This window comes from Capra hircus, chromosome 29 (genome assembly GCF_001704415.2).
Source record: "Capra hircus breed San Clemente chromosome 29, ASM170441v1, whole genome shotgun sequence".
NCBI classification, from domain to species: domain Eukaryota; kingdom Metazoa; phylum Chordata; class Mammalia; order Artiodactyla; family Bovidae; genus Capra; species Capra hircus.
The window spans coordinates 44699445-44715893 of NC_030836.1; the positions used below are offsets into that span (position 1 = coordinate 44699445).

Sequence of the window (16449 nt, forward strand, 5' to 3'; positions counted from 1 at the left end):
ACTGGGGCTGGTCCCACGGCCACATCAGAGGGCCCAGGCCGTGATGTGCAGCCTGGGCTGGCAGTCTGACCCACATCTGTGTGGAGCTGTGGGGTTACTGCCATTCTGGCCTTGCAGCAAAACAGAAAGAAAAAAATTGAAACAAGCAAACAAAGGAGCTGGCAGCCTCGTGCAGCAACCAGAGGAACAAGGAGAGAGGACTCGTGTCCAGGAAGTTTGGAGTACCAGTGTGCCACTTTCCAGGAATTAAAATCAGGATGTGTAGAGTCAGGAGCAGATTCCACGGAGTGGCAGCACTGTGCTCTTATCACCTTCAAGGGAACCACCATGTGTGTGTGACCCCCGCTCCCTGCCGTCCCTGGGGCCCGGCTTCCATGAGCCCCCAGCCCTGCTGACCTCAGGCCCCTGCCCTGACATCCAGGTCTGTCTCTAGCTGTACCCTTTGCTGGCCGCTGGAGGGCCCCCTCTGCCCTTCCCAGAATTTTCTCTGGGGAACTGACATCAGTATCGCTGCCTAGGGCTGGGCTTGGGGTCCGGGGTCCCTGGGATCACCCCTGCTAGTTGGGTTCCTCCAGATTCCTGTCCCAGTGTGTTGGCGCCCCCACCGGTACCCCACTCCCATCTGCCGAGGTTTTCTCCCGGTGCTCCCTTCTCTCTGACCTGAGAAGACGGCCTCCTGCCCAAGTGATCTCAGAAGAAATGAGATCAGGATACAAAAGGGGTTCCTGCCCCACCGGGTGGCCTTGCCCACGTCCCCAGAGAAGAGCTACAGGTCTCCTATGCCTCGACTCACTGCAGTTGGGTTTGCTCACCTCTCCTGACGATCCCAGCTGCTCAGAATTGGTAGAGAGTTTCGAAGCCTGCGATCAAACAGTGCGGTTGTGGCCACCAGGTCCAGCTGACCTGAAGGTGTCTGGCTTGGGTGGGCGAACCTAACGCAGGGTGTCTTCTCCCTCACAGGTGGTGAAGGTGGGTCTGGTCGAAGACTCTCCTTCCACAACAGGTGAGCCTGGGGCCCCTTGGCCTCTACCAGGCGAGGATGGTGCATCCTGCCCACCTGCTCCCTAGTCAGGAAGCCAAAGGGTGAAGATAAGGGGGTCCCAGGCCAAGGCAGGGCTCGAGCCCCAGGGCAGTGGCGGAGCAGGCTACAGCCAACACCGGTCAGGGCGGCTTCCTCTGGCCGACCGTGTGTGTCCCCCTGCAGGCGATGGTGACGATGCACCCGTGGTCAACCTGACTGTGCCCTCCACGTCGCCGCCCTCCAGCTCAGGCCTGAGCCGAGACGCCACAGCCACCCCTCCTTCCTCCCCGTCCATGAGCAGTGCCCTGGCCGTCATGGGGTAAGGCTGTGGTCCGTTCTCATCTGTCCCTCCACACGCCTCCATCGCATCAGGGTAGCGCCTGACTCATTCCCCGCTGCCCCAGCGTGTAGGACGGTGACCGCGGCCCCAGAAGGTCAGCGGGGGGAGTCAGGTCACTGGCCAAGCCGGTCATCACGCAGCTTGCTCCCGTCTGTCCTGTCTGCCTCCCGGGTGTAAGGGCGGATGAAACCCGAGGCACTGAGGCCCGTCTAGCCTGTCAGCTGCTGCACGTACTGGGGGTAGGACTGCCTGGTCCGGGAGAGGGAGCGTGGGCTTGGGCGTCAGACACTTGGACTTGCATGATGTCCACACAGTTGCGTCTACCGTGTGTGTGTTTGTGTTAAAGAACAAACCACTCAGTGACACTTGTCAAAGCGAGAGCAACTCTCTCGAAGGTGGGAACAGCTGCCCTGGGTGGGGGCACCCCCACGGCGGACTCTGCAGCAGGAGCCGGGACTCTGGGTGGAGCGGGAGCAGGACGGGGGTAGAGGCAGTAAAAGTACTAAGAGGAACTTTGGGGGTCCGGGGGATTCCAATTCCGGCTAAGCTGCCCTGCCAGAAGTCTCATGAAGACACTCCTGAGGGGGTGGAGGGTGAGGAGCCCCGATCAGAGCCACAGGGTGGTCAGAAATGTGGGGTTGGGGGGGTTCTTGTGAGGACTGGATTTTCTGAGGCCCAGAAAGAGGTTCAGGAGCCTGACTAGTTTGAGCAAAGAATCGCAGTCACTTGGGCAAGCTACTCGGCTCCACCCCATGAAAGTAAAGGTGACATAGCCATGGGGTTTTGCTGTGAGGTGGAAATAAGAGCCTCACTGTCAGCGCCTGGCCCAAGGAGGCACGGCCTCCTTCCGGACACCCAGTGTGTCCGTCACCCAAGGGCCCCCGCGGCCAGTGACGCGGGCAGGTCAGACCCCGGGCTCCTGGGCCCCAGCAAGGCCAAAGCCACGGAGAGAGTGCTGTGACCGAGTAGGGAGCGGTGGCTAGGAAATGGGGAGGGAATCCCTTTAGGATCTGAAATGTCCAGAGTTTAGACGGGGTGGTCAAGGAGGCCTCTGGGGGAGCTGATTGGGGCAGGGGAGAGGGTGGGATGCGGGGTCAGGGCAGCCCCAGGCGGGGGAGGGGGCAGCAGAGAAGAGCCAGAGGCGCTCCTGTCTCTTCCTCTGCTCCCTCCTGGCCTCCTGGTCTCCTGGGGACGCTTTGTGAGCAGCAGAGAGGGCAGGCACTGGCCGGTGGCTTTGCGAGAACCCCCGGCAACAGTGCCATGGTCCCCAAAGAGTCCTAAGCGTCTCAGGGTGGAGCCCAGACCCCAGCCCTCATCCTCACTCGCCCTGTCTCCCCTCTTCGCTCCCAGTCGGGGGTCTGCCACTGACTTGCGAAAGTGCAGGAAGAGGAGGAAATCCCACCAGCAGGTCACGCAGTGACCTCGCGGTCCAGGCTCCCTGGGGCCTGGGGACCCGCCTTATCCCGACCTCCTTTCCCATCCGGTTTAAGCTTGTTTTTTAATGGAACCGCTGAATCCAGGCAGAAAGAAACATCAGATGATTTGTGTAGCCTGTACCTATTGTGTCTGACGCCTCCTTTCAAGAAAACATCAGCTCTTTTTCTCCTTGGAGCTAAAATTATTCCTGAGCTAGAAGTGCCATAAACAAGAGAGAAAGCCACAGGTCGGCTGCTCGCCCCTGGCGGCTCTGTAGCCTCCTGGTGCCCGCCTCTGCCCCACTTAGTCTCTCCCACCCTCGGCAGGGGGTTCTGCCTGCTGGGGGTCGTGTGTGTGCACATGTTTGCACACGTGCTCATGCACACGTGTCCTTATGTGTGTGTGTGCGTGCACACATTTTTCTTCCCTCATAGAGCTTCCTTGTTCTCTACTTCCCTCCTACCTGGGCGATTCTTCCTAGGCTCCCCTGTGGGCACTTGGGGCCTCGCCCTCTCCTGGCCATGTCCTCAGGTCAGCCTGACTCGCCACTCCCCCACCAGCCTGTTCTGTGAGGCTGGAGGGACCCCGGAGCCACTTGGCTGGTGCCTCCCCCAGGCCCTCCCGCCCCCTCCGCCCTTGGCGGACACTGAGACCCCTCCCCATTACCGCCCCTCTCCAGGAGCCCCAGCAGCCCGTACGGGGACGTGATTGGCCTCCAGGTGGACTACTGGCTGGGCCACCCTGGGGAGCGGAGGAGGGAAGGCGACAAGAGGGACGCCAGCTCCAAGAACACCCTCAAGAGCGTCTTCCGCTCAGTGCAGGTCTCCCGTCTGCCCCACGGCGGGGAGGCCCAGCTCTCCGGCACCATGGCCATGACCGTGGTCACCAAAGAGAAGAACAAGAAAGGCAAGTGACCCGTGAGGCCAGGGGCGACCAGGGCCTCCAGGCCTGCCCGTCCCTCTCTCGGGGTCAGGACAGGGTCCGCTTCTGGGAGAGAGACTCCGGATGAGCATGGAGGTAGCAAGCACCTGTGTCATGGGGTCCCGCCCCCCCCCCAGGGGACAAAGCCATTCCTTCTGTCACAAAGGAAACCGGGGTCCCCAGGGAGTCGCTGGTCCCTGCCTGCTGAGCCTCGGCACCTTTGGGGCGAGGCAGTTTGCGCTGCCCTGAACAAGGGAGGCTTCCTGGCCAGTGCCCTCAGGGGTGGGTGGTGTGGCCTGAGGTCGTCCCTGTGCCGTGGCCCCCAAACCCCAGCCCTGGAGGCTACCCGAGCCTTCCTGAACAAAAGGTGTGGTTTTTAAGAATTCAGGGGACAAGAGCCCTTGGGTGGGGGGAGGGGGACAGCTTCAGCACCAGCGGGGGCAGGGATCCTGCACTCTGAGGAGGTGAAGCGGGAGCCCCCACACCCGGGAGGGGGGCGGGCAGTGCTCGCCGACGTCAGTTCCCATGGTGAACCCCCACAGCTGGCTCTGCACCCGCTGGAGCAGGTGGGTTGACTCTGGGGTGCTCGCTGCCTCCCAGATGTCAGGAAAGGGCTTCCTTCTCTGCTGGGCCCCGCCTTCCTCCTCTGGGTGCATCCAAAGCAGCTGGGCCTTTGTATTCATGCCACTGCCCCCAAAGGTGCCCCGGGAGGGCGAGCAGGCCCTGTGCCAGGCCCGCAGCTAGAACCTCCCGTGGCACCCAGAGACACATCAAGGGTGGCCCAGGGCTGAGATTCTATGTAGCCTCACCGCCAGCCACACAGACACAGCCCCATGCAGGCACCTGAGTGGGTGGACAGAGGTGCCCGACAGGGCAGCTGGCCCCCTACCCACAGGCTTTCAGAACGTTCGAGCCGGAAGGGACTCCAAGCGCATCTGGCCCCAGGTTCTGGTTACTCAGTGAAGATACCAAGGCCCAGGGAGAAGGGCAGGAGCTTGGAGATCCTGAGACATAGCCCTGGAGACAGACAGGCGGAGCTGGGGGAAGTAGGGAGTCTGCTTTCTTCGAATCACCGCCCTTCCCAGGGAAAGGGGGCAGTGGGTGGGGGAGAGTGCAGCCGCCTTTCCAGGGGCGGTGACAACGTGGCTCCCGCTTGCTTTCCAGTTCCCACCATCTTCCTGAGCAAGAAGCCTCGAGAAAAGGAGGTGGATTCTAAAAGCCAGGTCATCGAGGGCATCAGCCGCCTCATCTGCTCTGCTAAGCAGCAGCAGACCATGCTGAGAGGTGTGGGCGTGGGGGTTGGAGGAGGGGGTGGCAGGAAGGCCACGGCCCTCCCCGGCAGCCCTGGTCATCCTCACGCCTTCCCTGTCACCCCCAGTGTCCATCGACGGGGTCGAGTGGAGCGACATCAAGTTCTTCCAGCTGGCAGCCCAGTGGCCCACCCACGTCAAGCACTTTCCAGTGGGACTGTTCAGTGGCAGCAAGGCCACCTGAGGGCACCATCTCCCAGCCACGCCCCCTCCTGGCACTGCCACCAGCCTCACCGCCTGCGGGCAGGGGGAGGCCAGCAGGCCCCGGGCCCGGTGTCCCCCTTCCTGGCCCCAGGGCCTGCATCTCCCTGGCCCGGTCTTGCAGGACACTGCCACCCACTGGGGCCACCATTCCCCGCCACTGCTCCGGCCCAGTCCTGGGCAGCCCCTCTTCCCTCCCTCCTTTCCCTCCCTCTTGGCTCCTGGCCCGAGGCATGTTGACTGTGCCTTTCGGCGCCCACCCCGGTCCATGGAATCGAGTCCTCTGGGCCTCCAGGCCTCCCCTCACCTCACCTGACTTCAGCCTCTTTCTCCATGTGGCACCAGTTCTCTTCCTGGAATTAGGAAACCTGGGGTCCTGGCCCACGGCTGGCATTCCAGCCTCCTCCTGCCACCCCCAGGATATCATCTTCTAAAGCTCAGCTGCCAGACACCACACCGCCAGCCTCCCCCTGGGGACGCCCAGCGCCAAGGCCACTTCCCACTGCTGTGGAAGTGACAAGGCCACCCCAAGACAGAGTTGCTGCTGTGATGCGTGGGTCTTTGGGGTGCAGGAGCCTTCGTGGTCTCACCCATGCATGGTTCCCCCACGCCGGGTCCCCTGGAGGTGTCACATGTGTCCCTGAGCAGTTCTTTGGTTCTCTGCACCACCAGTCTCTCAGTGGTTTAGTGTGACTCGCCTGGGGGCTGGTCCCCGTCCTTGGCTCTCCCCCTGTTGAGGACTTCCCTCCCCAGCCCTGCCTCTGGACCCGGAGAGGTGGGAGGCAGACCCTGCCAACACGTCTGCGGCCCAGTCCCTTCCACTCCCTGCACCCTGTGTCCGCTGGTCGTCTTTCCCTGCGCTGTCCTCCCCTCTTCACCTGGGCCCCTGGCCTGGGCAGGCCCCTTCCTCCCAGCCAGGCCACCCCCTCTGCGGCCTCGGGCGCCTGCGCCCTTCCTCAGCCCCCACCATCGGCCTTGGCCTTCCTGGAGACCTGAGGCACATGGGCCGGAGCTCCGGCCACGGCCTGCCAGTGGCTCGCCTCCAGAGCTTCGTGGCCCTCTCACCCCTTCTAGAAGTTTTTGCACAGAACTTCATTTTGGAAAGTGTTTTTCTCATTCTCCATACCTCCCCCAGACTCCTCCAGCCCTTCCCCCAGCGCAGCCCTGCCGTCCAGAGCGTCTCCAGGGCTGTGCTGCTCACTGGCCGGAGAGAGGGGCAGGGTGGGAGGGACTGAGAGGATGTTGGGTTTTTCATTCAATAAACTGGTGATTTCTTACCAACGAGCAATCCTTGGGCCTCCGCGCCTCATTGTGACACGGAATCCGTCCAGCCTCACTCATCGCCGCCGCACAGTGTGGCCACTAACTACACTCACAATCAGCTGGGAGGGGGACTTCCCTGGTGGTCCACTGGCTGAGACTGCGCACTCCCAATGCAGGGGGCCTGGGTTCGATCCTGACAAGGCTCCACAGGCCACAACTAAGACCTGGTACAGCCGAAAAAATATTAAAAGTCGCCTGGGAGGGAATGCCTGAGAGCCCACGGTTCCGAATTTGTGCTTCCAGTGCAGGGAGCTAAGATCTCACATGGCACGTGCTGTGGCCAAAAGAAAAAACAACAAAATCGACTGGGAACTGGTTGGAAAGAAGCCTATTCCCATTTACTTGATTCTAGAAACAGTGTGAAGGTGTGTTGCCCCACGAGGCAAACTGAGGTCAGGAATAGAAGTCACGCCATTCCCACGCCGAAACCCCGTTTTTCTCAGGGACCCCCCTCCCCAAATCCCACCTCCCAAGGCAGTGACATGTCATCTGCACTCTTCCAACATGAGATGAGAACTCGGCTTCTCTCCCCCGCTGGGCCGTATTTTCTGGAAGTTGGTGAAGCCTCAGGCCTGGGGGGAGGGGGTGAGCTCAGGTCCACCATCAGTTCGCTTTCCTGCCTGCCCTTAACCCTGGAGGTGACAGATTCCCGCTCCTGGGACACCCGGCTCTTCACGCGCTCCCAGGACACAGGTCTGCACACCAAGCCTCCTTCACCAAATAAGTGCCCAGTAATGGGGGCTTGTGTGCCCCCTCACCCTTGCAGGACACAGCTCTGGAAAAGTGGACGGCCAGGTGCTCAGGCGGTCCCCAGCTCCCCAAGCCTCGTGGCCAGTCACCTAATGGAGGCTCTGGGACCCAGTGGCATGGCCACCCAGGCTCTCAGGGCCTGGAAGATGGAACGAATGCCCGCCTCCCGAGGGGCAGAGTCCAGTCGGGTACCAGATGGTGTTCCAGAAACGCAGTCTGCACTGCAGTTCTCTGATGAAGGGTACAAGCTGGCCAGTGAGACACACGCCCAGAGAGGGAGGCTGAGGTGGGCTAGAGAAGCAGGCAGAGCCCCCCAAAGGCTCCTCAGGGCAAGGGCCTGGGGGCCTGGGAGCTGGTGGGAGGCCCGAGCGGGACGAGCATGCCCCAGCTCAGGCCGAGTCGGGGAAGCAGATGATGGAGACCGGAGTGGGAACTCCCTGCTGACTTGACTCCCAGTCTCACTCCCGCCCGGGGGACCACTTGGCCCTGCCCCAGGTCCCTCCCGCCTTCTCGGGCTTCCTCCCGCCCGCTGCCCCTGCATCATCGGTGCACCCCCACACCAGATCTGGCACGTCCCATGTACACAGGCAGTAATAGCTCCTTGGTTCTAAAACCTCTCCGCTCTCCCAACAGCGAAAGTCTTCAAAAGGTGGGGGCTTCTGGCCTCCTCCTCACTACCCCATCAGGCATTCCCTTGCCAAGGTCACTGATGTCCTTGGCCACTTGGCCCTGAATGGCACTCGGTGTTCTCCCCACCCCACCCTACCCCTGTTTCTTTAATTCCTCATTCTGGGCCTCCTTTGTTTCCTCCTCGTCTTCCTGGCCTTGGGAAATTCTCCGGGTGTGCAGACATCCCCCTGACTCAGCAGCTGAGCGTGCATGCGTGCTAAGTCACTTCAGCCGTGTCCAACTCTTTGCTATCCCATGGATTGTAGCCCACCAGGTCGTGAAAGTGTTAGTTGCTCAGTCATGTCCAACTCTGCAACCCCATGGACCAGAACCTGCCAGACTCCTCTCTGTCCATGGAATTCTCTAGGCAAGAATCCTGGACTGGGCTGCCATTTCCTCCTCCGGGGGATCTTCCTGACCCAGAGATCGAACCCAAGCCTCTTACGTCTCCTGCATTGGCAGGTGGGTTCTTTACCACCAGCGCTACCTGGGAGGCCCTGACTCTGCAGTTGCTAAATCTTTGGCATCATCCCTGAGTCCCCTCTCTCACACCCAGCACCCACCCCCATGGCAAATCCTATAGGCCTTCCCGTCAGAGCAGAACCCTGCAGCTCCTGCCGCTTTCACTGCTCTCTCTGGATATTGTAATAGCTTCCTAATTACCTCCGCTTCCACCCACTCTTCCTGTAGCCTATTCTCTACACAATAGCCGGAGGAAGCCTTTTAAAATGTTAATTAGAACGCGTTAAATTACTTATCCAAACTGTCCAATGGTTTCCCATCTCACCCAGAATATAATCCAAACCCCTCCAGACAACCTCCAGGGCCCTGCAGTGCTGACCTCCGGGGGGCTGCTCACCTCTGGTCATTCTCCCCCTTGCTCAGGGCCTCCTCTATATTCCTCAGACACAGTGGGCACACCCTGCCACAGGGCCTTTGCATGAGCCATCCCCCCTGCCCTTCCTGCGCCTGCCCCTGGTCATGTGACTTGCTCCCTCTAGTCTTGGCTGCCTCGGAAGCCTAGAATAGCACCTCCCTGGACTTCTCTTGTGGCTCAGTTGGTAATGAATGCAATACAGGAGACCTGGGTTCAATCCCTGGGTTGGGAAGATCCCCTAGAGAAGGGAAAGGCTACCCACTCCAGTATTCTGCCTGGAGAATTCCATGGACTGTATCGTTCATGGGGTTGCAAAGAATCGGACACAACTGAGTGATTTTCTCTTTCACTTTCCTTTTTACCAAGAAGGATGCCAAACAACAGAGAGCCGCACCTCCCAACATGCTCGACTCTCATTTTTGATCATTTACTTGACTCGAATATACCCAGACGTCTCAAACCTAATATGGCCAAAATCAAGAAACTTGATTTCCCTGGCTCCTCCCTAGACTGAGTAAATGACACTAGCATCCATCCTATTACTCAAGCCAGAAACCCACGAGTCATCCTGTGTCATCCTAGGGACTCTGGTCCATTCTGCCTCCCAGCTGCCCTACTCCCTGGCTAGAGTCCTTCAGCAGCTTCCTAATACCTTTGTATTCACCCAACCCACAGTCCATCAGCCTGCCCCATCTCCCCACCCGTACTGCTCCAACTTCACTTTCAGTTGCTTCACGCCCCCCCCGCGCCACCCCAGAGCTCACCACACTCGGGCCACACCTGATCTTTCAGTGATCAGATGCCTCCTCCCTGCACAAGAGCCCAGACATGCCACTCTCTCCACCTTACACGCTCTCCCTGCCCCACAGAGAGAACATCCCCTTTCCTTTTATTTATTCGTTGCTGCTGCGTGCAAGCTCTTCTTTGTTGCAGCACTTGGGCGTCTCCTGCTGTAGCACACAGGCACCCTAGCTCCAGCTTGTGGGATTTTAGTTCTCCAGCTAGGGTTTGAACCCACATCCCCTGCATTGGAAGGCGGATTCTTAACTACTGGACCACCAGGGAAGTTCCCATTTTTCCCTTCAGCTGTAGCCTGCACACCACTTCCTCAGAGAGGTCTTCCCAACCACCCTGCTCCAAACCCCACTTAGTCTCTCGCAAACACTCAAAGGCCAGATGAAGGAAAGCGGGATGGGTAAGTTGCTTGTCCAACACACTCAGAGTGGCTGAGAAGGAGCTGGATTTCTGACCCAGGTCATGGGACTCCAGACCATCTCTCAAGGGCCTGCTCAGATCCCAACTTCCCAAGCCTCCATCCATCCCACATGGATTAAGTTCCTGCCATGGGCCAGTTCCTGTCCTAGGCACAATGACACATGGACAAATCTAGGGCTGGGTCTTTACCTGCATGGAAACTCTGATCCTCATAGGGGAGACAGACAAATAGACAACAGCCACACAGCATGAAGGGTTGCCTGGGAGGACGAAGGAGGGGCAGCGGAGCCAGCCTGGGAAGGGATGTCCAAGAAGATGTCTCAAAGAAACTGACACCCAACACGACGGATGTCCTGGGACAGGAAATAGCAAGACTAGAGATAAGACACAGTCCTGCCTATTCGAGAAGCACACGTGGTTTAGTGGGGCTGAAACCAGTGGGGAGCGATGGGGCGGAAGAGAAAGGAAGTGGCCACAGCGCTGAGGAGCCTCCTAGCTGTGACTGTTACTACTCTGAGCCAGAGCAAGGACGATGCATTTCATCCCGAGGTCAGCAGCAGTCGACAAACAGTTTTAGGCAGAAAAGCAAGATGATCTAACTTAGGAAGATCACCTTGCTACTTGTTGGAGGAAACAAGAATAAAGACCAGCGGAGTTCACAGGGAAAGGCAGCGATTTAGAAAAGATGATGATGACATAGACCAAGGTCAGGAAGAAGAGGTGGCAGAGAAAGGAAACTTAAGTCCTGTATAGTTAAGAGGCAGAATCAGGGCTTCCCTGGTGGCTGAATGGTAAAGAATCCACCTGCTAATGCAGGAGACATGGGTTCAATCCCTGGTCCAGGAAGATCCCACATGCCGCAGAGCAACTGAGCCTGTGTGCCACAATTGTTGAGCCAGTGCCTGGGATCCAAAGCTAATGAGACCACGTGCCACAGCTGCTGACGCCTGGGTGCTCAAGAGCCCGTCTGTGCTCTGCAACTAGAGAAAAGCCCATGCAGAAACCAAGACCCAGCACAGCCAGAAATAAATAATTCAAAAAAAAATAAAAAGAGGCAGAATCAAGAAATGTAGGTGGCTGGTTAGAGAACAGGGTTGAGGGACTTCCCTGGTGGTCCAGTGGCTAAGACTTCATGTTTCCAAGGCAGGGGGCCCAGGTTCTATCCCAAGATCCCACCTGCCCCAGCTGAGACCCAGCACAGCCAAATATATATATATTTAAAAAAAAAAACAAAAGCATACAGGGTCAAAGGAGACAGTTGGGGATGGAGACTGGCCATCTGCGGGGTGAACAGGTGGATGGTAAAACATCTCTGGAGGAGATTTGGGTGGGAGATGGTCGGTTTAGGGCAAGGTGGGTGTGTGCTAGTCAGAGGTGGAATTGAGTATGTAGGTCTACAGGGTGCTTCTCTGGGCTGGATGGAAATTTGAGCATCCTTGGCATGTGGAAGAGCTGACTTTAGGGAGAGGGGGAGATTGCTCCCAACCAGGCTGAGCTCCCTCGGTCCTGACCATGCAGGGTACCCACTGCCAGCACCAGACATCATAGTGCTTGCTATCTTCAGGCTGTCCTTTCTATTGCTGCCTCATTTGCTGCTCGCTTTCATTCTGAATGTCTCCACTCCAACAACGCTATAACCAGAGACTGCCCTATATTCCCTATTTTATTCTCCCCACTCTCCATTCACTAGCACAGGACCTGTCCAATAGTAAGCTTGGTGGCACTAATGATAATATTTAATAGTAATACCACCCATTGCGTGTGTGCCAAGTTGCTTCAGTCGTGTTCGACTCTTTGAGACCTTGTGGACTGTAGCCCACCAGGCTCCTCTGTCCACGGGGATTCTCCAGGCAAGAATACTGGAGTGGGTTGCCATGCCCTCCTCCAGGGGATCTTCCTGACCCAGGAATCGAACCCACATCTCTTACGCCTCCTGCATTGGCAGGTGAGTTCTTTATCATTAGTGCCACCTGTGAAGTCCCAATAGCGTCTACTGTGTACGAGCATAATGTTACAGTCTTTACTATTTTATTCCACTCTCTTGAGGACTCAGCAAGGTCGGTATCAGGAACCTCATTTTACAGACAAGGAGACAGATGAAGTTGCAGTACGTGCCTAGGGCTCCCCAGCCAGCAAATGGAAAATGGGGGGCTCTGAATGCAGCTAAGTCTGTCCCCAAAGCTTGTGTGCCCTCCCGCTGAGCAGGACCGGGACACTTCAGGTCTGTCTGGGAGGCCACAAGGAAGAGTGTGTGCCAGTGTGCCCAGTGGCTGCCAGGACAGAAGTCAAGAGCCTCAAGGGGGCTCTGAGCAGAGCTGATTCACAGCTCAGTGGCAGAAAACCTGGCAACCAGAGGCGTCCAAGGTGAAACCGGCCCCTCGGAAAGTGATGAGCTGCCTGTCATGGAGTGGGGGGCATGCGTGAGACATGGCCTTTAAGAAAGCTCCAATCTTGAGCACTTACAATGTGAACCGGTGGCTGATTTTTTTTTCATTTATTTTTGGCTGTACTGAGCCTTTGTTGCTGCTTGGGCTTTGCTCTAGTTGCCGTGAGTAGAGGCTGCTCATTGTTGCGGTGGGAGGACTTCTTACTGCGGTCACTTCTGTTGTGGAGCACGGGCTCCAGAGCTCGGGCTCAGTCGTGGTGCGTGGGCTTAGCTGTTTTTGTTTGTTTTTGTCCTGATGCATGGCTTGTGGGATCTAGTTCCCTGACCGTGGATCGAACCCGTGCCCCCTACACTGGGAGTGTGGAGTCCTAACCACTGAACTGTCTGGGAAGTCCCAATATGCTGATGTTCCAAGGGGGATGATATGCTTGAGAAAAATGTACCCCCTCCCGCACTGACCACCACTTCAAAGAAAAGGCATGAAGCTAGCCAACGGAAGAAGATTAACTTAAGAAAGCAGATTTCAGTGGGATGAATGCTTCCAAGGATCCAAGGGGAAGGGGTGGGAGCAGTGGGAGTGATTTTCAGGGAGAAAACAATCTTAAAAGTAGCAAGAACAACTTCCCCAGATGAGCTCTGTGGAAATGGCATAAGGAGCTGAATCACCATCAGGCATGGACGCCTTCCTTTCTTTTCCATCAACAGAGCACCCATCAGCAGCCTGGCACCAGACCAGCAGCGGTGGGGGGCGGGGGGCGGGGAGTGGGGAAGTAACAGTCCCTTCCCTTGGGAGACGCACAGTATAATCCCCAGAGACCAGATCAAAAGCCGAGTGACTAAAGAGATTGAACACATGCAAGGTTATGAACCAAACGCAAGATAAGAGCCTGGGAACCCGGCGGGGAAGGCCCAGGCCTTCCTCTGTGGGGCGCACAGGGAGGAGCAGGCCAGATGCCTAAAGAGAGCCTCAAAGAAACCCTGGAAGCCTGCAGAGAGGTAGCAGAAAGGCTGGAGCCAAGAACCCAGCACAAGCCATAAAGGGGGACTGAAAAATGCTCTCTGTTTAGGTGATAAAAGGAACGTGCTCTGTCATGAGCCGGAGAGAAAGCACAAGCAAAGAAAGCCCGGCGTGTGTGCCCCTGGCTACATTTGGTATGCAGGTCCCTGGGCCTGTAAACCCACACACGCGGAGGTGTACGTGTGGCACACAGGCCTTCAGTGCCTCTGGGTGAACCTGCCTGAGGCTATATTTTTTTCCTAACAATGATTTATTTGGCAGCATGTGCTGTGCTGTGCTCAGTCACTTCAGTCACGTCTGACTCTCTGCAACCTCATGGACTATAGGCCACTAGGCTCCTCTGTCCATGGGATTCTTCAGGCAAAAATACTGGAGCGGGCTGCCATGCCCTTCTCCAGGGGGTCTTCCCTATCCAGGGATCGAACCTGAGTCTCTTAGGTCTCCTGCATTAACAGGCCGGTTCTTTGCCACTAGCGCCGCCTGGGAAGCGTTTGGCAGCATACTTGATCCTTAGTGGCGGTGTGTGACCTCCTAGGGCTTCCCAGTAGCTCAGTCTGTGAAGAATCCGCCTGCAACGCAGGAAACCCCAGTTCAATTCCCGGGTCAGGAAGATCCGCTGGAGAAGGGATAGACTACCCACTCCAGTATTGTTAGGCTTCCCTTGTGGCTCAGCTGGTAAAGAATCTGCCTCCAATGTAGAAGACCTGGGTTTGATCCCTGGGTTGGGAAGATCCTCTGGAGAAGGGAATGGCTACCCACTCCAGTATTCTGGCCTGGAGCATTCCATGGACTGTACAAGAGGCGGACACAACTGAGCAACTTTCACTTTCACTTGTGACCTCTTAGTTTCTCCATGTGAGATCTAGTTCTCTGACCAGGGATCGAACCTGGGCCCCCTGTATTGGGAGGCCAGAGTCTTAGCCACTGGACCACCAGGGAAGTCCTGAGGCTGTGTGTTGAAGGTGTATGAGGCTGTGCTTCATGTGTCTATGAACAGGCAATGTGACCTTGGTTCTCTTGACCTCTACAGTGTGGGGTCAGTCTCCTTTACACACTGGGACAAAATGACCAGACTCTGGATTAGAAAAGGGCACAGTGGTCAGCTGGTGCAGCTGCTGTCCCCTCTCTGGGCCTCACTTTCCTTATCTGTAAAACAAAGATGTATAAGGAGTGCCTTTCAGCCCAGGGTGCATGTCATGGGCACTGCTGAAGTTTCATAATAATAAGAGATATTCACAACCCGCCCTGGCACCACTGAATCTCAGTCTCTAGAAGGAACCCCTCGAACAAAGTTCCCTCCCAAGAGTTACTGAAACCCAGCCTTGTTAAGACCCCTGAAAGTCTCGTGGACAGCAAGGAGATCAAACCAGTCAATCCTAAAGGAAATCAATCCCGAATATTCATTGGGAGGACTGATGCTGAAGCTGAAGTTCCAATACTTTGGCCACCTGATGTGACAAGCTGACTCACTGGAAAAGACGCTGATGTTGGGAAAGACTGAGGGCAGGAGGAGAAGAGGGCAGCAGAGGATGAGATGGTTGGATGGTATCATTGACTCAATGGACGTGAGTTTGAGCAAACTCCAGGAGGTAGTGAAGGACAGGGAAGCCTGCCGTGCTGCAGTCCATGGGGTTGTAAAGAGATGGACACGAATGGGAGACTGAACATCAACAACAAAGCCTTGATGAGAACAGCAAAGTTGCCCTGGGCTCCGGATCCCATTTCCTCCCTGTGAATTTGCCAGCCAGCTGGGAGTACAGTCATGGTCTGATGGGAGTCTCTCTGCAGAGAGGCAGGCTTGTCACACCACAGCCAGTGTGACCCCGGGAGGTAGGGCCGATGTGCTGGCTAAAGACTCTGAATGCAAAAGACGCCAACCTGCAGGGCCCTGGAGGAAAACTGACCCTACGAAACTGACAAGGATAAACACAAGCTCTGCACTGAGGCAAACCACACAATCAATGGACACAAGAAACATAATAGCGGGTGCTCCTGGGGAGGGGACCTGCAAGACTTGCGGGTGGTCAGTGAGAGAGAGCCACGTTTCACTGCATCTTGTACCTGCCTTTCGAATGTCACATCATCTGAATGTATCAATTCCCTTTAAAAATCTCTGGGGGGAAATAAATCACTCACCGAAGCACAGGATGGGGGAGAAGAACCTGGGTGGCTAAAACCAGGATGCACGCAATCTAGGGTCTTAATTGACGAGCTCACCCTGAACAGACACAGTCCAGCGGCTGTTGAAGCCAGCCTGACTTTCAGCTTCACGGTGGACAGGTGGTGCGCTCCTCGGGAGTGGACTGGCCCTCTGCTCTCTGCACATCTCCCTCCCGGTCTGGATGTCCACGCCCTGGACTGAGCCCCATATTCTGAGCAGTGTCTGGATGGACATGCTAAACCACATCCAGAAAAAGAGAAATCCAGAGGGGAGGCGGGGAGGAGAGGGTGAAGGGTCCTGGATTGTCTGGCCAGGCACCGGAACATCTTTTTGGCAAAAGGGAGCAGCTGTCCTTCCTTTGGGCAGAGCTTCAGTTTGGTGTGGGCAGCAGTGTCCACAGTGACTGTGGAAGGAAAACCTTGCTGACCTTTAGAGCTCACTGCATACTGTACTGACCTTCCTGCCACTGAACATACTTAAGCTGGGAGGCATCAGGACATCTGCCAGAGATGATGCTCACAGGGTTCATCCATCAGGACACTGAACCTGGTAGAGTCTGAGTGCCCCCCACTCAAGAGGAACACCCCGGATGCCTGGGTACCAGTGCCAGGCATTGCTGGGCAGGTACTGTCTCTCAGAGGGATCTCTTCTAGAGATGGCGACCTAAAAGCAGTGGAGGCAAGGCCAGGGTGGCCAGCAACCCAGGGCTGCAGAGTGCCAGGCCTAAACCTGGGCCAACAGGTGAGCCCTTCTTAAAAAACCAACATTCACTGAGTGTTGCCATGTGGCGGCCACTTTCTCTGGGAATGAACAAGACATGCAGATCTTGGCCTGATGGGTG

The 16449-nt window shown here is 57.0% G+C and overlaps 1 protein-coding gene across 1 annotated transcript in view; it reads left to right on the plus strand.

Moving 5' to 3' along the window:
- PACS1 (phosphofurin acidic cluster sorting protein 1) overlaps positions 1–6497 on the plus strand; it is a 144275-nt gene extending 137778 nt beyond the window's left edge. The window contains exons 20-24 of the mRNA XM_018042932.1: positions 961–1003; positions 1205–1340; positions 3457–3683; positions 4863–4982; positions 5077–6497. Of these exons, the coding sequence (XP_017898421.1) occupies positions 961–1003; positions 1205–1340; positions 3457–3683; positions 4863–4982; positions 5077–5192 (642 nt within the window). The 3' untranslated portion in view covers positions 5193–6497. The remainder of the gene's footprint in view (positions 1–960; positions 1004–1204; positions 1341–3456; positions 3684–4862; positions 4983–5076) is intronic.